The following is a 23,113-nucleotide window of genomic DNA, read 5'->3' on the forward strand; positions in this document are numbered from 1 at the left end:
AAGCCTTTTTTTATTTATTTTAATCTTGATGATTACGGCTTACAGCTCATGGAAATCAAAAATCCAGTATCTCAAAATATTAGAATAAAGAATTTATAGTACAGAAATATCAACCTTTTGAAAAGTATGTTAATTCATACACTCAATACTTGGTCAGGGCTCCTTTTGCACGAATTACTGCATCAGTGTAGTGTGGCATGGAGACAATCAGCCTGTGGCACTGCTGAGGTGTTCTGGAAGCCCAGGTTGCTTTGATAGCGGTCTTTAGCTTGTCTATATTGTTGGGTCTGGTGTCTCATAGATTCTCTATGGGGTTCAGGTCAGGCGAGTCGGCCGGCCAATCAAGCACAGTAATACCATGGTCAGCAAACCAGTTACTAGTAGTTTTGGCACTGTGGGCAGGTGCCAGGTCCTTCTGGAAAAGGAAATCAGCATCTCCATAAAGTTTGTCAGCAGATGGGAGCATGAAGTGCTCTAAAATCTCCTGGTAGACACTGCATTGATTCTTAACGTGAGAAAACACAGTGGACCAACACCAGCAGATGACATGGCACCCCAAATCATCACTGACTGTTTAAACTTCACACTGGACTTCAACCAATGTGGATTCTGTGCCTCTTCACTCTTCCTCCAGACTCCGGGACCTTGATTTCTAAATGAAATGCAAAATTTACTTTCATCTTCCCCATGACTGTGGTTGTGTGTACTGAACCAGACAGAGATTAAAGGCTCAGGAAACCTCTGCAGGTGTTTTGAGTTAGCTGATTAGAGCTCTTCTCAGGTCGACATTTCTGTATTATAAATTCTTTATTCTAATATTTCGAGATCATAAAGATTAAATCAGATTAAATCTAGAAGCTATGAAAGTTCCACTTTTTGAATTAAATTATGGACAGAGAGAAAAAAAAGAACTTTTCCATTATGTTCAGACATTTTTTAGATGCACCTGTACTTTCTCAGTGCTGAATGATGATGGGAAATCACAGCTTATAACGTAAAAGTGCTTTATGCGTTATCATTTTTATTTAGTCACAAGCACAATAATGAAACCAGAAAAAAAATCTGTTAAATAGACTTCAGCATAAAAAAAAAATTAGGATTTGATTTGAATAAATTGTGGAAATTACAGAATCTTATTCTGCATGGGAACCTGAACATTCAAAATAAATTGATTTGAGTTTCTGAAGACAAATTAATGAATTCCGTCTTATTCTGGTCAGGGTCTTGGTAGATCCAGAGCCTATCCCAGGAACTCTGGTTCCCAGTCCATTGCAGGCCACCATGCACACACATTCATACACTCATTCACACCTACAGGCAATTTAGCATAGCCCAGGGGTGTCCAATCTTATCCGCAAAGGGCCGGTGTGGGTGCAGGTTTTCATTCCAATCAAGCAGGAGCCACATTTGGTTCCACCTGTTTAATCAGTTGATCTTGGCTTTCAATAGATTCAGGTGTGGCTTCTGCTTGGTTAGAATGAAAACCTGCACCCACACCAGCCCTTTCCTGATAAGATTAATCACCCCCTGCATCGCCAGTTCATTAACCTGCTTTTGGGAATGGGGGGAAACTTGAAAACCCAGAGGAAGCCCATGTGGACATGGGCAGAACGTGCAAAACTGCACAGACAGTAACCCAAGACCAGGGTTGAACCGGCGACGCTCAAGCTGTGAGGTGGCAACACTATCCACTGTGCCTCCCAAAATAGCCATGTGAATACCTTTATTTGCCATTTCTACTGTATAATGAAAAATCAAAACAGGTTAAAAACAAAACAGTGTTTGAACAACTACCCAGGTGGGGAATTTAATCCATTTTATTGTGTGTGTGTGGTTGTCATTTGTTACTGTTATTGTACAAATATATTGAAATTGAATTGCAGCTCCCTGAGTCTAGATGGGCAAGAGCTTCAGTAAATCTACACATATGTCCAACCCTCACTGAAAAACAAACAAACAATAGAAACCATCACAGAAATTGCTAACTACAAATAATCAGCTAACCATTAAAACCATTTCCTTTATTGGTCCTCAATGGTATCCACTAGACTTAACATGCCAGCAATAGAAGGCAACAAATTACCAGCAGAGACCCAGAGGGACATTACAGTTTCCATTAAAACCATTGCAAATTCTATGAGGGTTTCTATTTTGTGTCCTTTTTTTCCAGCAGGGACAACACACGTGAAAACACGTTGGGGACTTTTATTTTAAACTGTACGTGAATGCGAAATAGACGAATCGTAATTCCATAGTCATTGACTCGATTCTTTTTTGGGTGTGCTTTGCTGGACTTTGAAGACACATTTAACTAGGTTAATATAAACTGCAAAACCAGAAGAGATACCGCACATTATATTAAGTCCCGTGTATAAGAAAACTGAACTACATAAACTATATGTTGCTTGCAAAAAAAAAATAAAAATCTGTGTAGACTCGATACACACACCGGATGGTGCAGCAGGGAGTTGTTTAGGATTTGATTCATTATGAACTCAATGTACAACAGTTGGATTGAAGAGTCATTTTGGGAACCGACTCTCAGCTCTTTGCCACGCCTCTTATCTGCTTCGTCCAGGAGTCGGAGAAACGAGACCCGACTAACTAAAAGTGATGAACACAACTCGAGTTCTGGACTTAATTGTGATTATAGACACAAACCTTGACGTCGTAACACAGTTGTATAGTTTTGTACGAATTGCAGAGAGGCCAGTGTTTACAGAAGCTAACTAGTTCCCGAAATTTGTTAAATCCGCGACGTATCTACCTAAACTAGCTAGCTTAGCTAACGTCAAACTTTTGAGCCTTTTTTGCGTGTTTGTATGCGAGCTGTTATAAAGAACGAATGAGGAAACGTATTTAATAGCTAGTTATACAACTTTAATGTCAAACGCGTGTAGTTTACAGCGATGTCAACTGAGTAAATCCTTCTTTTAAAAGTAAAATACAAAACTAGTTTTGGCTAGGTCGCTAACGCTAGCTATACAACCAGTAAACTGTTTATTAGCTAGCAAATCTGACAGAATCACTGGTTGGCTCGAGACTGTACTTTTGCAGGAGTGTTTATTACTGACCTGGGTAGCTGGAGTAAATGATCTGCGCGACGCTGAACATGTAGTATTGTCTCATTACGGCCATTGTGTTTATCAGCGACTTCAACAGCTGTCAACAAAATGTCATTGGAAGATTTTGAGCGGCATTACGCGTCTCTTTCGGACTCGGGCTGTGAGTCGGTGAGCGGCGCCCCGGCCCCGGGCCTGTTCAGCGGCGAGGAGGAGAAGCTACACTACATTCCCATCAGGGTGCTGGGCAAAGGGGCTTTTGGGGAAGCCACCTTATACCGCCGCACAGAGGTGGGCATCAACACTTAATCTTTTACATCTCTTGAGTTTTGTCTTGTTTCATCACTGTTTTCTTCTCCACTAGATTTATGTTACATTCTTAAAATATTTCTACAGATACCTATACTCAAATAACTTATTTATTATTTGCCCCTGAGTTATTTGGTATGTTGACCAACCCTGACAATCTTCAGTTTTCTCTCGCAAATTACAAATGCCAAAGATAGAACAAGAAGCACTGTGTCCAGTTTTCTTCTCGAGAATGTTGTTTAAAGTCAGATTTGGAGAGCTTTGTTTGTTTGTTTGTCCTTTACTGTTATGTACCTGTAAGGAATCTGTAAGCAGCGATGCATTATAATTATTTTTTCTTTCTTGTTTTCTCGTGATCTAGTCATAACAGAATAGTTGTTTTCTTGTGATGGCGGTGCCGGCTCAACGCTTAAGGCACTGGGTTACTGATCAGATAATCAGGGTTCGAGCCCCAGCATCACCAATCTGTTACTGTGGGGCCCTTGAGCAAGGCCCTTAACCCTCTCTGCTCCAGGGGCGTTGTATGTTTGCTGACCCCGCGCTTTGACCCCAACTTCCTAACAAGCTAGGTTATGCAAGGAAAAGAATTTCACTGTGTTGTAATATATATGTGACCAATAAAGGCTTCTTTCTTTCTTGTGATCTCCACATAAAAAAAGTTGTTTTGTCATTATCACAAATTAATTTTACTGTGTGCTTGACACGTTTTTATTGTTCTGGAGCTTCATGGATCATCAGCATCATGGATGAACAAATTAATTTTTGCTTTGATCAGGGACTCACTCAAGCTGATACAGCTATATGTCTGTCAGCCATAAAAAAAAACTTCCACGTTCGTGTCTGACACTATTAACGTGGCGATTAAGTCCATCTCTACAGCGGGCGTTTACTCAATTTGTGATTGCCCAAGAGGCCACCATGCATGCAACACCAGTCCTGTTCACAAGGCGCAAGTTTTTCTCATGACAAAATTATGTTTTCGAGTAAACAACTTTTGTTACGTCGAGATCACGAGAAAACAAAAACTTTTTTGTTATGTTGAGATCACAAGAAAAAAGAAAGAACAAATAATAATAACGCATGACCTCTTAGGGCTTCCATAGGTATGGGAACCAAAATGAATAAAAATATATATATATATATTTTAGAGATATTCATGTTTTAATTTTATTGTTCATCATTTCTGGAAAAACAATTAAACGTTTTAATGAGTCATCCTGTACTAGTTTTGTGTTTCTCCAATTACATGTCCTGCCCCAGGGGCGAGACTTTCTTTACAAAAGCAACTTGTTAACAGCAAATGTGGTTCGTCAATGCATTTTTGGTAGTGTGTCTTTCCACACACTATTCCCTTTTTCAGCCATCGCTTGGTTGAGTAAATAAGAAATGCTTAGCATTGTTTGGGGTTCATTCATTTTGAAGAGGGTGGAATTTGTTCACCATTATGTGAGAGGAACAGGACAGGAATCAGTCACATTCACGAATTGTCTTGCTACTTCAGACTGATCGAACATGCAGTTCTGTCTTTATATTATGTCAGAGCTTCATGAGTAAGTACTAGCATTTTTTGAAGTAGTGTAATGTTTAAATTTCATTATAACCCTAACATTCCGATGTGTCAGATGCCTCATGTTTATGACAGTGCAGTTCTTCATGACCATCAGCACCAGTGGCGGTCGATCTCAGCTCAAACTTGTACATTCTAAGTCCAAAAACACCTTTGTCACTTTGGAGTGAGTGAAGCTGGCGATGAGAAATCTTCCACAGTTGAAAAAAGGCTCTTTCTCAACTCTCGCTGTTGTTCTCTAAGCTAAAGTCATGTTTGTTTAGATTCGTCAGGGGTGTGGTGTATGTCGAACATGTATATTGGCTATTGTGTAACTCACTGAAGCACGTCATTCCATCACTCTGACTCTTCTCTTCTCAGGATAATTCCTTGGTGGTTTGGAAGGAGATTGAGCTGACTGGTCTCTCAGATAAAAAGCGCAGAGATGTGATGAACGAAATAAGCATCCTGTCTATTCTACAACATAACAACATCATAGCGTTTTACAACCACTTCATGGACAGGAACATCCTGCTGATTGAGTTGGAATACTGCAATGGTCAGTAAATGCTTTTTATATTACAGTCCATTTCACTGTTTGTTAAATAAAAACATCACGTGTATATAATTTTTTTTTTTCCCAGGTGGCAATCTGTATGACAAAATTAACAACCAGAAAGGAGAACTCTTTACACAGGAGGTACTATTTTAAAAACAGTTCATATCAGTAAAACTGTTTAGAAATAGTTAACCTTGCCTTATTGTGACACCTTATTGTGATTATTTTCTCAGGTTGTTATATGGTATCTGTTCCAAATTGCATCAGCTGTGGCTCATATTCATAAAGCTGGTGTTCTGCATAGGTATGAACTTTTATATCTATGTCTGGTACATGTCTGCTGCCTTATTTATATATATATATATATATATATATATATATATATATATATATACACACATATATATATATATATATATATATATATATATATATATATATATATACATATATATGTATATATGTATATATATATATTGCATATATATGTGTGTGTATATATATATATATATACACACACACACACACATATATACTATATATATATATATATATATATATATATATATATATATATATATATATATATATATATATATATAGTATATACATACACATATATATATATGTGTATGTATATTATATATATATATATATATATATATATATATATATATATATATATATATATATATATATATATATATATATAATGTGTGTGTGTGTGTGTATATATGTATGTGTATATGTGTTAAAGCTAAAGAAAAATTAGTTTTCATAGGAACATGTATGCTTTTCTTGTTCACTATTTTAAAGGGACATAAAAACGTTGAATATCTTCCTCACCAAGACAAACTTAATAAAGCTAGGAGACTATGGATTGGCCAAGAAGCTGGATTCTGAGTATTCAATGGCAGAGACAGTGAGTGAATTCAGCTACAATGATTACTTTGATTGATTCTTCCTTTTGAATCGGATTGAAATAAGATGTCACTAATCTAATGCCTACATTTATCTGTGTGCCTCAGGCATTACATCATTCATTCAATTTGCCTCTCACTTACTCTGCAGAAACTGCTATACCTTATATAGTGTTGTAATCTGTAATTTGTCCTCAAGTGTGTAGGCACGCCATACTACATGTCACCGGAGCTTTGTCAAGGGGTCAAGTACAACTTTAAATCCGACATCTGGGCCGTGGGCTGTGTTTTATATGAGCTTCTTACTCTCACCAGGACCTTTGATGCGACGGTATTTATCTAAAAGAGCTGTCTTTAAAGCTGGCTTTAAACAGTTTGCTGTTAAGCTTAGCACTGGCTGTTATGCCTAACATTGCTTATTTCCCATTTTCAATCTCCAGAATCCCCTGAACCTATGTGTGAAGATCGTCCAGGGCAACTTTACTATGGAGATGAACTCTGATGTTTATTCATCGGAGCTCATAAATATAGTCTATGCATGCTTGGATCAGGTGAGCAGAGTGAAATACTCAAGTGTTTGTTTTATTTATTCATTGATTTATTTTTTTATGAATAAGTGTAGTCACTTCACCTAATGTTTTTTTTTTGTGTGTGTGGAGAACCTTGAATGTGTAGAAAGAGTTACAAATAATGCGGTTTGGACAAGTGCAGCAAAAAATAAGGCTAACACAAGATTGTAAGTTAGCAATAATGAGTGCATATACGTTTGTGTTTTAGGATCCAGAGAAGAGACCTACTGCTGATCAGATTCTTGACCAGCCTGTCATCTCCTGTGATAAACTGTGAGTATTAAGATGTCAGTATTAACAAAAGTATGTCTCATAAAGAATGATAATATAATGGTAAAGAGTAAAGTTTCTGTGCTTTTACATAAACTGTTTATTTTTACACTGAGTCTGTGGCTGCGCAGTGTTTCTGTGTTGCTGATGTTTTAGCTTTTACGTCTGGGTTTCTTAGTTAGATACTTGAATTTATATACTGTACTGTGCAAAAGTCTTAGGTAGACTCCTTTTTTTAATTCTAATTTTGTTTTAGATGTTTATTTTACGACTTCTGCATTTACATTTCCAAGCGTTACCAAAATTAAATTTAACAGAAAAACGTTTGTACGTCAGTAAAGTAACATATGTATTAAGCCCTATTCAGACGAGATTAGTTTTCAGGACATATGGCTGTAAAGTAATTGTTAATACGGCCGTCTGCGTTTATTTATCATCAATTCGCACGGGATAAGAGATTTCTGTAGAAGTTGCCGAGATGGGCGTGTCTTCATCGTTTATGTGCTGATGGCCCAACACAGCAGCCCTGTGCGTCATGTATGACATGGTGCTGCACCTCGGTGTTTGATGACACTACACGGCACAGACAAAGCAAAAGAAAAGCCGCAAATGGACTAGAGCTGAAACTTTGTTTAGGTTCAGTTTGGGGAGAATGACATCATCAAATGCTGTTTGAACAAATAGTACGTTATCATTTCGTTTGGGAGGAGGTTTTTTGGGAAGTTTGCAAGAAATGTCCCTCTGTCAAAGTGGCGTTAGGCGACTGGACTTAAATGTCGAGAACGGATTGACTACCTAAAAAAAATTAGGTATTAGTTTAACCTGGGGTTATTTTTACAGGCTGTATTATAGAAGGTAAAAGACGCTGTAATCTTCTCTGGCTTGGGAATGTGCAGTCCAGGGAAAAAGTATGGAATTTTTTTTTTCTTTTTTTTGGGAGGCATCTTTGCTTTATAGTGTTTCTTCACATGTGCCTCAGACTTTTGCACAGTATTGTATATCATCCAGACAAACTATTAGTGAGGGTGTTTAACTTAATACAGTTGTAATGGTTGGAGTTTCACTTTGGCCTTACAATCTTTCTGCTTATCTTAGCAAAACATAAGGTTTTACTTTTAGGACTAGAAATTGAGTGTAAGCAAGTAGCTCAAACACGAAACACTAAAACAAATCATCAATGCTTGCAGGAAGTTTGAGGGGCGTGTGGCTGCACTGAATTCAGCCATAAAGAAACCCAGGTATGTGTACCAGTTTGTAACAGCCTTTAGCAATGCTATTTCTAATATAGTCTGCTTTTACATGTTTGGGATTTACTCTGTACACCTATTTGTTTCAGGTTGAGCACAGTATCAGACACCTCAGTTGCTATAGTAACCACTCGTTCCAGAGAGTTGTATTTCTGGGGAGGAGGAAAGTTCACCCCTCAGAAACTGGACGTGTTTAAGGGTGGCACTATTGCTCAGCAAGTGTGTGCAGGGGAGACGCATTTCGCTGTGGTTACAGTGGAGAAAGAGCTTTACACTTGGGCTGTAAGAATCTTGTTTTAAACATTCTGCACATCCGTGTAAGAATAGTGTTTTTTCTAGGATGGTACACCTAAGAAACTACATGCTAAATAATTCAGATAAATTATCTCCTAGTATTTGAAAATTTAGTTGTTTTTTTTTTGTTGTTATTGTTTTTTTTTGTTGTTGTTGTTTTTTTAATCTAAATATTTTCAAAGTCATTAAAAAAAACTTGCTGTAAAAACAGAGAACTTGATTCTTTCAGTCTAAAAAATTGTTTGATCTAACCTGCTTGATTTTTCTAGTTGGTAGCAAGTGGGGCGGGTCTTGAATTTAAGGATTGTTCAAAGGATAGATTTTTGTAGATTTTTGCCTCTTGCTTTGATGCTTGCTTTGAGACACACTGCCATTTCAGTTGGATTTACTTTTTTACTGTTTTCCATTGCCATTGTGCTGTACATCTTTTATAACAATGTTAGTTAATACGACTGAAGCAAGCATGTTTATTTCCTCTGTAGAGTGTGCAAGGTGGTGCAAAAATGGTGGGCCAGCTTGGGCATGGGGATCAGGCCTCATACCGACAACCTCGCAAGGTGGACCGTCTGCAGGGAAAAGCCATCAGGCAGGTGTCTTGTGGTGCAGACTTTACTGCCTGTGTAAGTGGTAAGTAAAGATGAAAAGCTTATTCTGTTAAAGATGTTTGAGGTTTAAGAAACATAATCAAGCATTTGATTACTTCAGCTGTGACTTTATTACTTTATTGCTGTATCAATAAAGCTGAATGCATGTTTCGGTTCGTGAATGTATTTCTTTGATCTTTTCTACCAGACGAGGACCAAATGTACATGTTTGGCTCAGACTATTACGGATGTATAGGTGTGGAGAATGCGATGGGTATGGAGGTTCTCGAGCCAGTTCTGCTGGAGTTCTTTCAGGAGCGACCAGTACGACAGGTATCCTGTGGAGATAACCATGTGGTAGTGCTGACTCACAGTGGAGCCATATATTCCTGGGGCTGTGGAGAACATGGTAAGCACTAGATATGTTCTGAGTACCACAAAAGAGGATTGAGGTATTGGGTTTAAAGTAACGTGTGTTACTAACAAGAGATTATGTTCTTCTGGGCAGGTAGACTTGGCCTGGACTGTGAGGATGATTTTGCCTCTCCTATGCTAGTAAGTATATAGTATGTATATTGCATGGCTATATGTTTTATATGCACTACAACGGTATTAGTAATTATTATAAATTTCATTGTGGTCCTTTTATATTTTAATGATGGTTCTAATACAATACTGAGTATAATATTTATCACAGTAACATATGGAGGGCATATAACCTTCAGTATGAGCTTAATATATTGATAGTGATCAATGGTGTAATTCCTAATTTGTTTGTTTTTTGTTGTCGTCAGGTTTTTTTATTTTATTTTTTAAGGTTCGCAATTTCTTTCTAATGCGCTGTGTGCAAGACTGTTTTAGTCTCTGTGATCTGCCTTACTAATCTGCCTATGTCATATGTGCGCTATGCAGGTGGACATACCAAAGGGTGCCTGTATTGACTCTGTGTGCTGTGGAAACGATGGAACATTTTTCCTTACAGAGTCTGGAAAAGTCTTGACCTGTGGAAACAACGAGTTTAACAAGCTAGGTCTCAATCAAGGCATTACTGGTATCAAGAACCACCCTAGAGAGGTATGGACCTTGTGGAGCGCTCACACTATTGAAGCAATTTCTTGTCTGTTATAGCTGATTTTAGAATATCTAAGAACATCTAAATTCTCCATCAATTAGGGTTGTCAAGACATACCATATGCAACAACTCCGACTTTAGTAAAGCTGCTTGCCCGCTTTAAAATCCAAATCATCGCCCCTGGGAAGACTCATACAGCAGCCATTGATGGTAGAGCATTTATTCCCTTTTTAAATATGTCTCATGGCTTTACACTGGAAATAAAATCACTAATCACTTCTATACAGGAAAGCTTTTGAATTACTATTTGAAACTGAATATCTGTTATTCATTATCTGTTTACCTATCTCTGTATCTGCAGAACGGGGTCGTCTGATGACGTTTGGCTGTAATAAATATGGCCAGCTTGGTGTAAAGGACTTTAAGAAACATCAAGGGGTTCAACTGCTTTTAGGACCCTTTGGGGGAAAAGTTGTCTCCAAAGTGTCCTGTGGAGATGGCTTCACAATTGCTGCCACAGAGGGTGAGCAAAGAGAATATCACTGGAAAGTGGCAAAAATGGAATATATAGGAAGTATACTGAAATTAAGAGAGAGTGCATAAAGTATTGACAACTGTTATTTTTTCCCCCTTCAGATAATCAAATCTTTGCCTGGGGAAATGCAGGAAATGGTCGTTTAGGCATGCCTGCTGATCGAGGATTTGGCTCTGAGGTTTGCCCCGCTCTTCCTCGCCCCATTTTTGGTTCCCTACATCATGTGCCTGACTTGTCCTGCAGGGGTTGGCACACTATCATTATCGTGGGTAATTAGCTTACATTCTACCCCAGCAAATTACAAACCAAAATTGTTTGCTAGTAAAATATGAATAGTTTGAATATTGAGTAGGGTTCGCCATTAGAACTAGGGATGCACCGATACCACTTTTTTTCCAGACCAAGTACAAGTACTTACATTTGGGTACTTGCCGATACCAAGCACCGATATGAGTACTTCAGTTATACCATTATAGTTCTTACAATGTTTTATTTTCATCAGCTGTTCTTCACTTTATGACTGTAACAAATTAAGTATACAACTTGCTGTTGCTGACATTTTAACATTCAACTTTTTGTTTTTCTGAACAAACATGGCACTGCTGCCCATTTCACATAAATGTAACCTGTAACACAGTGGATTTCAGTATCACCCAACATAATAGAACAAGTGCAGTGATATGTCATAATAGGTTAGTGTCTGTGAGGACTAAAGGCTTTTTTGGAAAAGTGAGAGGCAGGTTCTTTTTGATGAAAAGGAGCTTCTCTGCATTAACAGCTGTGAGCCTGTTTCTGTTTTTGACACTGAGCTAAACAGCCTTTCACTTTCCACACTACTGCATGGTGCCGAGAGGTATCTGCGTGACATCTGGGCAAAAGTGGGAAACCGCATTTTGTTAACCCCCCAGTACTGCAGTGGTTTGTCTTCCCGAGAAGTTGTGGTCTCTCCAAGGTATTTCTCTAACTGAATGGCAGCACCCACTGGTGCACTGCTCAGTGATCTTGATGCTTGCGCATCTGCTATCTCATCAAACACACTGTCCAGAGTGCTGCTGGCCTGGGCCTTGTATAGCTTTCTGGCAGGTGGTTCCCCGAGATCCTCATGCTTGTCTGCCTCTCCTCCAGACACCTTCTGCAGCTCCTGCATCACCATCTCTTTAGCCTCTGTAGCAGTGTTGATGTTTGAGAAAAAACGACCTTTATACCTAAATCAGAGAAAATTATATTTTAGCTGGTAACAGACAAGCTTTGTCAGAATGAATGTCAGTATACTGCCTTTAATTCACTAAAGTAAATTGATTATGTGAAAGTTAAATAGTAAAAGGTTTTAGGTCAGTCATAATGGCAGTTTTGTTTTAATCATTCTCTTTCTCACATGCTCAGTAAACACACACACACTTTACCTCGGATCGAGTACAGTTGCAATGCAGTAGTGGGTTTTTTTTTTTCTGTGTCTCGTGACGGCTGTAGCTAGGGTTCCCTTCATTGTTTTGATGCCATGGTCCTCGTCTGTTTCTTTGGTCAAAAGTCTCGTGGGTTGTCTCTGGACATTTTCTCTCTTCTCCAGCGTTTGCTGCAAAGTTGGTTTGTTGCTGTTTCTCGCTGCTAGCATTAGCAAATTCTTTGCACTCGGTGTTATGTTTGTTCTTTAGATGTTTAATCAAAATTGCTTGTGTTAAATGAGCTATTTTTTACCCCTCCTCTTGACAGTTTAGCAGAGCATAGTTTGCAGTCTGCTCTACTTTTATCATCATCACTTATCTTAAAATATCTCCAAATTGCTGACATTGCTCCTCTTCCGACTACTTGCTCAACTGACGAGAGGTTAGGCTAGGTCACGTTGTCATAAAGTGGTATCGGTGCGGTTGTATCGGGGTAGTTTTACAAGTATGGGTACATGAGCACAGTATTGGGCTGACACCCAAGTACTGGTATCGGTATCAGTGCATCCCTAATTAGAACATTATCACATTAGAACATTAACAGGCTGACCCCATCTACTTTTTATGCTTCTCACAGAAAAGCTGCTTAACTCCAAAACAATCCGTTCAAACAGTAGTGGACTGTCCATTGGAAGTGGTAAGAAAATGTATTTGTCTGTGATATTTCTGTTCATATAGTTGCAGTTGCCATATTAATTGAGTGCTTAATTAACCTTCCTTTTTTTTTTTTTTTTTGGAGTGTATTGACTTGAATTCTGCTTTCTCTGTATTATCGTTAGGGATAGGTCAGAGCGCCAGCTCCTTCATGGACTTGGGTATTGAGCCTGGCTCGGACTCTGAGCTGCGAGACGGCATTATGGGAGGCACTGTAGAGGTTGACCTGGAGGAGAGGGGTCCCGAGACTCCATCAATGATATTAATGGAGAGCAAGACCAATGAGAGTTCTTGTCCATCTTGGCTCCGCAAGGTATGCACTACCAATTACCTCAATTAAGTACTTCTCTAGAGCAGGTAGCCTCCCATAAGTTTCCTAGAATTCACTTCCAGTCTTCCCTCTTTAGGAGCTGCTGGATGCAGAATTCATTCCCATACCTGATGGCTCCAGCGATTCCATGTCTAGCCCTCTGGCTACATCCTTCACAGAACGTGCCACACTCCCATATGAAGAGCTTCAAGAACTAAAGGCAGCTGCTGCAGCTGCTGCTAGTGGGAATGGCTTCATGGTAAGGGCTTTAGAAAAATTAGAACCTCTTTTTTGTTACACTTGAGGAGGATTCTTGGGTTGTTTGATTTAAAAAAACATTTTAAAAAAGCCACGCAATAATATATTTTAAATTTAACCTTGTTCCCATATGCTGTATTATCTTGTAAGCAAACAGTATGGGTAGACTATGAAAGCATAAATGGCTTGGACTCTGGAGCTTGGAAGAAAAGTAACCTGCCACAACAACATGCACAACAGACTTGCTGCCAAGCGAGCAGTGAGCTTGCACAGGTAAGAGTTTCACACAAACATAACTTCAGTACTGCTATGTTTTGAATATGCCTCCGCCAGTAAGTGATTGAGGAATTGTGATTTCATTTTGTCCATCCCTCCAAGATTGTCATTCGTGCGATAGCGCAAGTACAAATTGGTGAATGTTTGTAGGATTTATGGAGAATTCTCAAGGAATCCAGCAGATGAACCGATTAAATTTTGGGAGTTTTGTCCAACAGAGATGTTATTTACATGTTCATGTTCAGGAACTCAAGGCCCATTTTTGGCTAGGTATGATTTTTGTCATTGTTCCATCTGCGCGTCTGTCCGTGTGTCCCAAGATTACTGTTCTTGTGACGTCTCAAGTACGAGTGGTTGAATGTTTGTAGGATTTATATGGAATTACTATGGAAAGCAGTAGATGAAATGATTAGCTTTTTGAATTGATCCTAGCAAGGTCAGATGTCTGAAATAGTTTTTCTTCAATAGCTTCCTTCCTGTTTGAAATATATTTTAAGCTTATTTCTGGGACACAAATTAGTACCAAGAAGGTCTAGGTTTGAGGCTGAGGCATCCCCATGAACACCGCTGATGTCGAGTTCTGCTTTTTTTTTTCTTCAAAGGGGTAATATCCAAACAAGTCCAAGAAAAGCATTGGAGAGTCTGTCATGCCTTTAAGCGATTTCACTTGTTTTTCATATTACATCCTTAGTTCATGCTTAGTAATGTTTATTTTCTGTTGTAGCTCAAAGAAATGGTGAAAAGGCAAGACGCAACAATCCAGCTGTTACAGAAACAGGTGAGTTTCTGTATCTGTAAGACAAAAATTAGCCTGAATCACATCATCTTGAAATGTGTGATATGCTTGGTTTGTAGTCATGTCTGTATATTTCTGAGCACTTGAGGACATCATGCCCAGTCAGTGGCATAAGTGTCTGCCTTCATTTCTTGCATGTAATTTTAATATGTCCACTAGGTGGCAGGAAATACTTCAGAAAAAATGGAGAAGCAGTATTGGATGTAGTAATGATGGGGATTGCCAGTTACATATTTGGGGGATAGTTTTTTTTTTTTCTTCTTTTTTTTCTCAATTTTCTCCAAAGAAAAAGATGAATCAAAGAAGAGTATGAATATCACACATCAAGAGACTTTATATAAGGATTTTGGAAAAGTGCCTGTTAGCCCATCTATGCACTGGTGATTAAGTCCATAGGATTACAATGGAATATTGTTTTAAACACCTGCCTGTTTTTCAATTTTTAGTACAATGACCAGCTCCAAGAGAACGAGCGGCTGCGGAAAGAAATTAATGACCTCAAAGAAGGATCTGATCATTGTGACGAGAGCAGCCACCAAGGGGGTCTACCTGATAAAAAAGAATGAGGGAGACAATGAGATTGTCAGACAATGAGATACGGATTTTATAACTGGGTGCAGATAAAGATCTTCTCTGAACTGATACCTCAGTGAGTGAGTAGCTGACTGGGGAAGATGTTAGTCAAAAAATATGTGTCATTTGGACCCGAGCCTTCCTGCCAGTACAGCATGAGGGGAAGGACTGTGCATCACAAAATATTTTTGCTGCCTTTTGGTAATAATTTTTCTCTTCTTATATCAGTACAAGGTTATATTAGTTGGCCACAGCATTCCTGCTGCATCATGTCTTTGTTTATGTGCATGTCAGACAACAGTGTATGTTTTTTACTCTTGAACCGCAATATTAATAATTCATGTTCAGGTGTGCTCAAGACTCGACATATCTTTTAATATGTCTATTTGGATTATGGAAACTTAACGCCAAGGCAGCACTTGACAAACTTTAAGCTATTTCACGTGTGGTGCCATTATCTTCAGTATGGATTTCTACACAAAAATGTTTTATGTGGTTTTTCTCACAGAAGAAAATGCATAGACATTTCATTTCATTGGTTATGGCTTATGGGGCCTTTAGATTAGATATGCAAAAACAATATTCATATGTAATTTCTCATATATAAGTCGTACTTTATTTTTGGAGTTATGGACATCTGCAACTAATGAGACATCATTTAAAAATTTAATCCGTTATGTACAAATGTGTATATGAATGGTTTTCACATATCATCCAAGAATCTGTGATGAAGAATGTACTACTGATTTTCACATTATGTATGCTTGTCTCCCTCTTGTGGTTGGGGTGTGTTTTGTATAGTTCAGGTGGCACTAATTAGAAATTACCTACTCCTGGATGTACTTTATGCAAGTCTTTCTAAATCTGGGTAATCTTGGGGTGCTTCTCATTTCTTTAATTCTGCCACCTGCTTTGAATCTGCATATACACAGCCTGAAAGTCAGGTACATTTCAATTACTTTTTTTTATGTGTACCCTTAAGTTAGTTTTAGTGCTTCAAATTATTGTATTGCTTGTTTTTATGTGGGAGCTGGAGCATTTAAAGGTGCAATAGTTTATTTTTGCTTACTTGTACAAATAATCTGTAAGATATGTAGAACATGATAAAAAAAAATGGATAAAGCCTTGACCTTAGCAAAGAAAATTGAAAAAACCCATTTGGAAAACTGACTTCTGGTCTGAAATGCTTGCTTGTGTTTGGAGGCACCTCTTGTCAGCCACCTTAGATCCTGGGGGCGGAGCTTTGTGCACATGGCGTTCACCTCCCAATCGTTAGAGACCTAATCTTAAAAAATAAGACAATAATTAATGCAATTTTAAAAACGTCTGCATACCTCACATGGTACAAAAAAGGACTTCCGCATGTCATATTTTCTTGTTTTAGAAGCCTCTTCCTTGATTCCTCTGATTGCATTTAAAGAATTGATGTGTCTGTTAAAGTGGCAGGATTTGATTGATTTTTGGGTCACAGGCTGAAGAATGTAGGATTGAGGAATCAGTGAGGCTCAGTTAGAGTTTTGGGGCATACCCTCTTTCCCACCCTCCTTTTCTTGACTTGCTGGCACCTTGTTACTCTTTGGGGGAAGGCAGGATCCAAAACCGGTCAGCTGACCTTTTTTTGTGGTGGGCTGGCAACACCATTCCATGGAACCCGGAAATATTTTACTATAATTTTTTAACTCTGCTTGTTTTCAGTGCCTTTGTGTGTATAGGGTACTCTGTTACAGCCCAAACAGGACATAAAAATTATTTTGGGATACATTATCCCTTTATATTTTTGTATTACAAAATCCTGTAGGTAACATTTTAATGAGATGGTTATCAAAATTTTCATGCCAAAAGTGAATGCAACTGTACATCCACTGAGAACATCAAATTCTCTGCCTTTTTTTTTTTTTTTTTAAAGGTACAGTGACACCAAAGGGGTGTGTGTGTGTGCGTGCACATTGCATAATTATATTTTTGTATTTTGTTTTCTTTATGGTCGTTTTCTATCCATGGAGCTATAAAGTGTATTTGTACGCTCCATTTGATAATGACAGGCAGCAAAGTGCCAACATTTTCAGTGCAAACCATAAGCTGTAGCCTGATATATATATATATATATATATATATATATATATATATATATATATATATATATATATATATATATATATATATATATATATATATATATATATACCATTAAGTGCCTTCTTAACTTCTAAAGCGGGTTATGCAGACTTATGATGGTATATAATGTTTCTGCTTTCTATTTTATTTTATTGAGATTTTCATATTTTTCAGATACATGTTCAGTGTTTTTCTACATTGATAAGTTTGCACCAAAGATTTTATGGCCAAAAAAAAAAAATGTATTCTGATGTAAGCAATACAGCATAGTATGTAAGACAACTGGAATGGTTAAATTATTACATGTGTTAAAACCAACCTGTAATAATAGATTGCTTTTGTGTCTGGTCTACAGATGAAAAAATAAGTACACCCCATGGAAATTGTTGGCTTTCTTTTTCTTTTCATTTTTTTTTTTTTTTTTTTTTTAAACATATTTGGACAAACAAACATTTGATCATCTTTGAAACAGTGCCTATTAATAAAGTTGATATACCTGAACAAACCCACAAGGAAGATTAGCCTTTTCAATCATTTATTTAATAGAAATATGAATAGATGTGAGATTATTCTGTGGAAAAAGTAAGTACACCCTTGGCCTCAGAAGCTAGTATTGCCCCCTTTAGCAGAAATAACTTCTTGAAGGCGTTTTGCATAATTGTCCAGGCTTGCATGCAATATTCTTTAAACTGTAAGATGTTTGAGGGTTCTCTTGCCTAAACCCCCCCCCCCCCCCCCCCCCCCCCCCCCGCGCTTTGTCTAGGCCACTCCATAACCCTCCATTTCATATTTTTCTTTGATCCATTCCTTGGTGGATTTCATAATGTGCTTAGGATCATTATCCTGTTGAAAGATCCACTTTCGGTTCAGCTTTCGGACAGAAAAGATGTCTTTGGTCTGCGTCAAACATGTCTGATATATGGTCATTGGCAAACTGTAGTCTTGCAAAGGCTTTTTCCTGGCACGCCTCCCACGCAGGTCAAATTTGTGCAGTCTCTTTCTGATTGTATAAACATGCACTTTGACACCAACAGTAAGCTCCTGTGATGAAATTTTTAGGTTCTTGAAGACTTCTTTTTGCATCAGACATTTCCTCTCGGGCTGAATTTGCTGGGAAAGCCAGTCCTAGACAAATTGGCATTTGTTTGAAATCTGTGCCATTTGTAGATTATTTTCCTTACAGTGGAATGATAATGATACAATCAAATAATTTGGAGAGGTTTTTAAATCCATTGCCAGACTCGGGCATCCACAGCCTTTTTTCTGAAGGCCTCTTTTGATCTTGGCATGATGACACTACACACCTCAATAGCAAAGGGAACACCAGACGCTAGATATGAGAGGTGTATAAATAAGACCGTTCCACCTGTACTCCCTAAGCAGGTTCTAATCACTGACACCCAATCTTGTACACCTGATTCTAGTTTTATGGATTTGAAGGTGTGATAAATGTTGGGGTATACTTACTTTTTCCATGTGACTGATCTGTTTGTTTTTTTTTTCATTTAAATTGTGAAAATTACTATAAAATGTCAATTTTAATTAATAGGCACTGTTTCAAAGAGGATCAAATGTTTGCTTGTCCAAATATGTCAAAAAAAAAAAGCGAACAATTTCCATTGGGTGTACTTATTTTGTCACATGACTGTACTTTCAATCTACCATGCTGAGATCTTAATCTTGGAACAATTAATTTGCATATAATGGTAGCAGCTGCTACTGTTAAAACACTGTAACCTTACCTCTGGTGATGTTATTTGTCTTTTAACTTCAGAAACTTCTCTAGCTCTGTGCCTTTGGCCCGGTACTCTGAACTGGAGTAGACTTTATGTTTGCGTTTTTGGTTTGTGTGATTAGTTCTGATATGCGTGTCCAGCCTTTCTTTCCTCACACGCTTATTACACATTGTACAAGGTACAAATTGGATATCAGCATAAGGATTACTTTCTGAACTGAGCTGCACTTGCTGGTGCATTTCACCATTATGAGTGCTTGGAGCAGCTTCAGATGGTTGCATTATGAGATGCATCTCCTCTTCAACTTTGTTACTGTAATGATGCACTCTCTCTTGAGTTGCCAAATGGTCTTCTACAGCTATATTTGTTTTGTCATGCTTGGAGACAGCTTTCACTTTAATATGTGAATTTGAAGCAAAGTTGTCCATTAGGTCCCATTGCTGATCTTCAGTGTCTCTCTCTTTGTCTCTCTTAAGTTTTGCTCGTTCAGGTCTTCTCTTTTCACCATAATTCACTCTCACCTTTTCCTCTTCCTGCCAATCTCTCTGGTCCCATTCTCTCATCTCATTCCCTTGCCAATCCATTGCTCTTTCTCTTCTTGTCTTGTCTTTTTCAGTTCTTGCTCTTTCCCTCTTATGCCTTGTCATTTCTTCAAAATGGTCCCATTCCTTTACCACAGTCTTTGTGGTTCTCTGGGTATTTCTTCCACTGTTCTCCCAGTCTGTTCCTTCTACCCATTTCTCTTTCTGACCAGCATTTGTCTCTTTCATGTGAGTCTCCTGTCTTTTTATACCATCTTTCACTCTAACCCGGTTACTGAGTTCCTCTCCTTGTCTTTCATGTCTTCTGCCTCCTACAGCCCTGTCTCTGGCGCTCTCCCAATCCCAGCTTCCTTTCCCTGTATAATATAACCGGTTTTCTGCTTTCCCTGTGTCCCTTTGCTCCTCTTTCACCTGGTCCTCAGATGCAGTGCTCAGTTGAAGCTTCCTCAGTCTTTCTGCTGCATTTAACAGCTTTTCTTCTAATAAAATTTTCCTTTTGTGTATTCCTTGTGTCAGTCGGATCTCATTTTCATAAAGTTTGCGCTCGTCCTTGTGTAATATCTGGTACTCATTGAGTGATTTGCAGTTGGTTTCACCTCTTTCTCGGGATGGCTCTTTGGAGTCAGTATCGGAATGCTCTAATTTACTCCTATCATGTTTCTCCTGTCTCCTGTTACTGGCCTCAGAATATATTTTGCGGCTGGCTGTGACAGAGTTGCCTCTCCTTTGGACGGGATTCGACCATTTGTCATAAGGGAAAATGTCCTGCTGGCAGTCTTTCATAGCGTCTCCTTTTCTCTCCTTGTCTTTCTGCAATCTCAGTGGTAGAATATGACCCCTTTCTTGAAAGAGAAAAAAACAAGATGGGGTCAACCTGGCGCATAATTTGCAGCTGCAACATACTGACAGTCACTACAATATTTCCCAGTAATGATAAAGACCGAATAAAAACCACTTTTGCTCAGCTCTATTAAAATAATTATAAGTTAATGTTAGGACTTTTTTTTTTTGTCTCTCGATCAACTGCTGTATATTTCTTGAACTTACCATAACTCTGTAGCTTCTCAGATGGTTGCATTTTTCTTTCATTTCACAATTTCCCCAGAAGAGACGGCCTAATGCTGTCTAAACATGACCTGTTTAAACAAAACCAACAAAAACCTAACTAGTTAACTCTCCGACTTGATTGTTATAATGCAGATCATTTGTTGATGCATGTTGCCTAGAGACAAGAAAACAAACGTGACTTCTTTGCACTTACTTGATTCGTTAGTGAGATCTCACGTTGACGTGACGCGCATGTGGGAGGAGTCTTCCTTGGGTTGTTCAATTCCAGAGATTCGACTCCGATTTTTAGATCAGAATTTAGATCGATAGTCAATCGAGTCCAATATTCAATTTAACACAAAACGCTTACACAAAACTCCTGGTTGCATAAACTAAAAACAGGATAGTAACTGATTATTGTAAAATAAATGAGAATGTTATAAGTCACTATAAGTGTAATAGACAACAGTATGATATAATGTAAACTATATAAATAATAAATAACCGTATTATATAAATATCAATGAATCTTGACGTTTAATAACTTAATACCCTACCACTTCAGCATTCTTTATAACCGACATTTTAGTTAGCAGTGTACTTTGGAGAGTAAATGATATACACGATAAGTCATTTTGCGCGAACCCGAAGGAAAAGTGTAGAATCGACTCTTTTGAAGTCAACACTCGATTCCCAGTTATTGGAAACGGAGAATCGACTCTTTGTTGTCCACACTCGATTCCCAGTTGTTGGAAACGGAGAATCGACTCTCTGAGTTCGGCTCCTATCCCTATGTTACCAAAAACGAACCAGCCAGCTCTGGATGGAGGATGTTTTCAGCTGCCTGTGAATAAAACAGTACTGTTTCTGAGGCTGTATTCTGTTTCTCTTGAAGGTACAAATCTGTTTCCAAAACCCCGTTCTCTGTTTAAAGTGTTAGCTGGCTGATCGTCTGTAGCTTGATTTAATTTAATTCGTCAGTGACTGAGAGGTAGCGTTAGCAAACCGCAAACTACTTTCACGTTAGCGTGCTAGCTTGCTAATGCATTAGCATGTTGGGTGAGCTGGTTTAGAGGAGCCTTATTTATATAGAAATTTATCCTCCATCCAGACCGTAACCATGTCTACAGAGGAGCTGCTGTCAGTAGATTATGAAGTGTATGGGAAGGTCCAGGGAGTATTTTTTCGAAAATATACACAGGTAAGATTAATGGTGTAATATCACGCCTATGTTGGATTTATAGCTATCGTTATTGATCTAGACCAGGGGTTCTTAAATATTTTTGTACACCTTTAACTGTAAAATAAATTTAACTGACCCCCCAGTTCAGCTTGTTTTATGAACATTAATTAATAGATAATATTATTGTATTGTATTTAAAGAGAGACATAGAGCTTTGATATTTCTGAACTTTCCACTGACAACACACGAGTCAATTAAGTTGACATTATTTTTTAAGTCTTCTTGTTTTTGTTACTCAGCTTTGGCTTAAATTCAAGTTACATATCAAACAGCCTAATAACTATAAGAACTCAATAATAAATATAATAACGTTTTGATAATAGTGAACTGTTATAGATTGGACTGGTTTGCTTTCTGGACCCGCCCTTTAAGAACCACTGGTATAAAGCATTGGTAATCTGTAATTGTAATTTGTGTATGTTTTCAGTCTGAGGGGAAGAAGTTGGGTTTGGTTGGCTGGGTGCAGAATACTCCGGCTGGAACGGTACAGGGTCAGCTCCAAGGCCCAGCGTCCAAAGTCAGACAGATGCAGGATTGGCTCAAGACCACCGGCAGTCCACAGTCCCGGATCTTAAAAGTTGATTTCAGTAACGAGAAGAAAATCGAAAACATGAACTTCAAGGATTTCAAAGTTGTCCGCTAGTCACACTGCACTAAATGAATGGACTTGTGATGTGATATGAATTCTAATTTTATTTAAAGATATTTAAGATAAGCTATTTGTCTGTTACACTGATAATGCACTCCGAGGAAGGGATAAGCTGTACCTAACGTGCAGTAATAAATCGTACACATAACAAAAAATGCACTTCCTTTTCAGTGTCATCTTTACTCACCACTTGTTTTTTTTTTTTTTTTTATGCACATAGTGATAGTACTTTTCAACCAGTTGCATCAGCAGTATGTTTTTATATATATAATTGAAACGTATACATAGGACAGACCATTGGGATTTAAATGTCTGATAATGTGGCCACACTCGCAGCTGATTCACTACTTTGGATGTTTTGCTATTTTTCACTTAAGAAACAACACACAGTGAATGACTCCAACAGTGGGTAAAGAATATCTGCAATGCACTTTGTTGGGATTAGAGCAATCTTTCAGAAACAAGGTGAGACAGATGCAGTGATGCATTGTAGTAGTTCGACTGA

The 23,113-nt window shown here is 38.1% G+C and overlaps 4 protein-coding genes across 6 annotated transcripts; 2 read left to right on the top strand and 2 right to left on the bottom strand.

The window, feature by feature from the left end:
- Window positions 1–2,537: 2,537 nt before the first annotated feature.
- LOC108270227 (serine/threonine-protein kinase Nek9) lies at window positions 2,538–17,817 on the top strand. Its single transcript, XM_017476686.3, has 23 exons — window positions 2,538–3,353; window positions 5,299–5,476; window positions 5,562–5,617; window positions 5,710–5,780; window positions 6,293–6,398; window positions 6,596–6,727; window positions 6,837–6,947; window positions 7,174–7,238; window positions 8,423–8,473; window positions 8,572–8,764; window positions 9,259–9,403; window positions 9,569–9,769; window positions 9,869–9,915; window positions 10,273–10,434; window positions 10,534–10,642; window positions 10,794–10,955; window positions 11,069–11,236; window positions 12,987–13,046; window positions 13,189–13,376; window positions 13,471–13,632; window positions 13,782–13,904; window positions 14,632–14,685; window positions 15,150–17,817. The coding sequence occupies exons 1-23, from the start codon at window positions 3,174–3,176 to the stop codon at window positions 15,267–15,269; spliced, it is 2,844 nt and encodes a 947-aa protein (XP_017332175.1). The 5' UTR covers window positions 2,538–3,173; the 3' UTR covers window positions 15,270–17,817.
- On the bottom strand, window positions 11,230–13,018 carry LOC108270229 (zinc finger BED domain-containing protein 4). The gene is made up of 2 exons (XM_053682560.1): window positions 12,371–13,018; window positions 11,230–12,172 (listed from the first exon to the last, which is right to left on the bottom strand). The coding sequence occupies exons 1-2, from the start codon at window positions 12,577–12,579 to the stop codon at window positions 11,677–11,679; spliced, it is 705 nt and encodes a 234-aa protein (XP_053538535.1). The 5' UTR covers window positions 12,580–13,018; the 3' UTR covers window positions 11,230–11,676.
- LOC108270228 (golgin subfamily A member 6-like protein 24) lies at window positions 15,525–20,881 on the bottom strand. 2 transcript variants are annotated; one of them, XM_017476688.3, is made up of 3 exons: window positions 20,717–20,881; window positions 19,134–20,511; window positions 15,525–16,556 (listed from the first exon to the last, which is right to left on the bottom strand). In XM_017476688.3, exons 1-2 carry the CDS (start codon window positions 20,745–20,747, stop codon window positions 19,145–19,147), a joined length of 1,398 nt encoding a protein of 465 aa, XP_017332177.1. In that variant the 5' UTR covers window positions 20,748–20,881; the 3' UTR covers window positions 15,525–16,556; window positions 19,134–19,144. The 2 variants fall into 2 exon arrangements, with proteins under 2 accessions (XP_017332177.1, XP_017332176.1); XM_017476687.3 differs by having other exon boundaries at window positions 15,525–16,561.
- Window positions 20,882–21,472: 591 nt separating this feature from the next.
- acyp1 (acylphosphatase 1, erythrocyte (common) type) lies at window positions 21,473–22,767 on the top strand. 2 transcript variants are annotated; one of them, XM_017476690.2, is made up of 3 exons: window positions 21,473–21,611; window positions 21,828–21,917; window positions 22,387–22,767. In XM_017476690.2, exons 2-3 carry the CDS (start codon window positions 21,837–21,839, stop codon window positions 22,600–22,602), a joined length of 297 nt encoding a protein of 98 aa, XP_017332179.1. In that variant the 5' UTR covers window positions 21,473–21,611; window positions 21,828–21,836; the 3' UTR covers window positions 22,603–22,767. The 2 variants fall into 2 exon arrangements, with proteins under 2 accessions (XP_017332179.1, XP_047013743.1); XM_047157787.2 differs by having other exon boundaries at window positions 21,477–21,917.
- The last annotated feature ends 346 nt before the right edge of the window (window positions 22,768–23,113 follow it).

Source organism: Ictalurus punctatus, chromosome 9 (assembly GCF_001660625.3).
Source record: "Ictalurus punctatus breed USDA103 chromosome 9, Coco_2.0, whole genome shotgun sequence".
In the NCBI taxonomy this organism is placed as follows: domain Eukaryota; kingdom Metazoa; phylum Chordata; class Actinopteri; order Siluriformes; family Ictaluridae; genus Ictalurus; species Ictalurus punctatus.

Bases quoted from the DNA above. Each gene is read 5' to 3' on its own strand.
- LOC108270227 (XM_017476686.3), top strand. From the start codon at position 3,174: ATGTCATTGGAAGATTTTGAGCGGCATTACGCGTCTCTTTCGGACTCG. The intron at 5,618-5,709 runs GTACTATTTTAA...TTATTTTCTCAG, and splicing joins GAGAACTCTTTACACAGGAG to GTTGTTATATGGTATCTGTT. The intron at 13,633-13,781 runs GTAAGGGCTTTA...TTATCTTGTAAG, and splicing joins CTAGTGGGAATGGCTTCATG to CAAACAGTATGGGTAGACTA.
- LOC108270229 (XM_053682560.1), bottom strand. From the start codon at position 12,579: ATGCTAGCAGCGAGAAACAGCAACAAACCAACTTTGCAGCAAACGCTG. The intron at 12,173-12,370 runs GTAAAGTGTGTG...TCTCTGATTTAG, and splicing joins GCAACTGTACTCGATCCGAG to GTATAAAGGTCGTTTTTTCT.
- LOC108270228 (XM_017476688.3), bottom strand. From the start codon at position 20,747: ATGCAACCATCTGAGAAGCTACAGAGTTATG. The intron at 20,512-20,716 runs GTAAGTTCAAGA...TTCTCTTTCAAG, and splicing joins TGAGAAGCTACAGAGTTATG to AAAGGGGTCATATTCTACCA.
- acyp1 (XM_017476690.2), top strand. From the start codon at position 21,837: ATGTCTACAGAGGAGCTGCTGTCAGTAGATTATGAAGTGTATGGGAAG. The intron at 21,918-22,386 runs GTAAGATTAATG...GTATGTTTTCAG, and splicing joins TTTTTCGAAAATATACACAG to TCTGAGGGGAAGAAGTTGGG.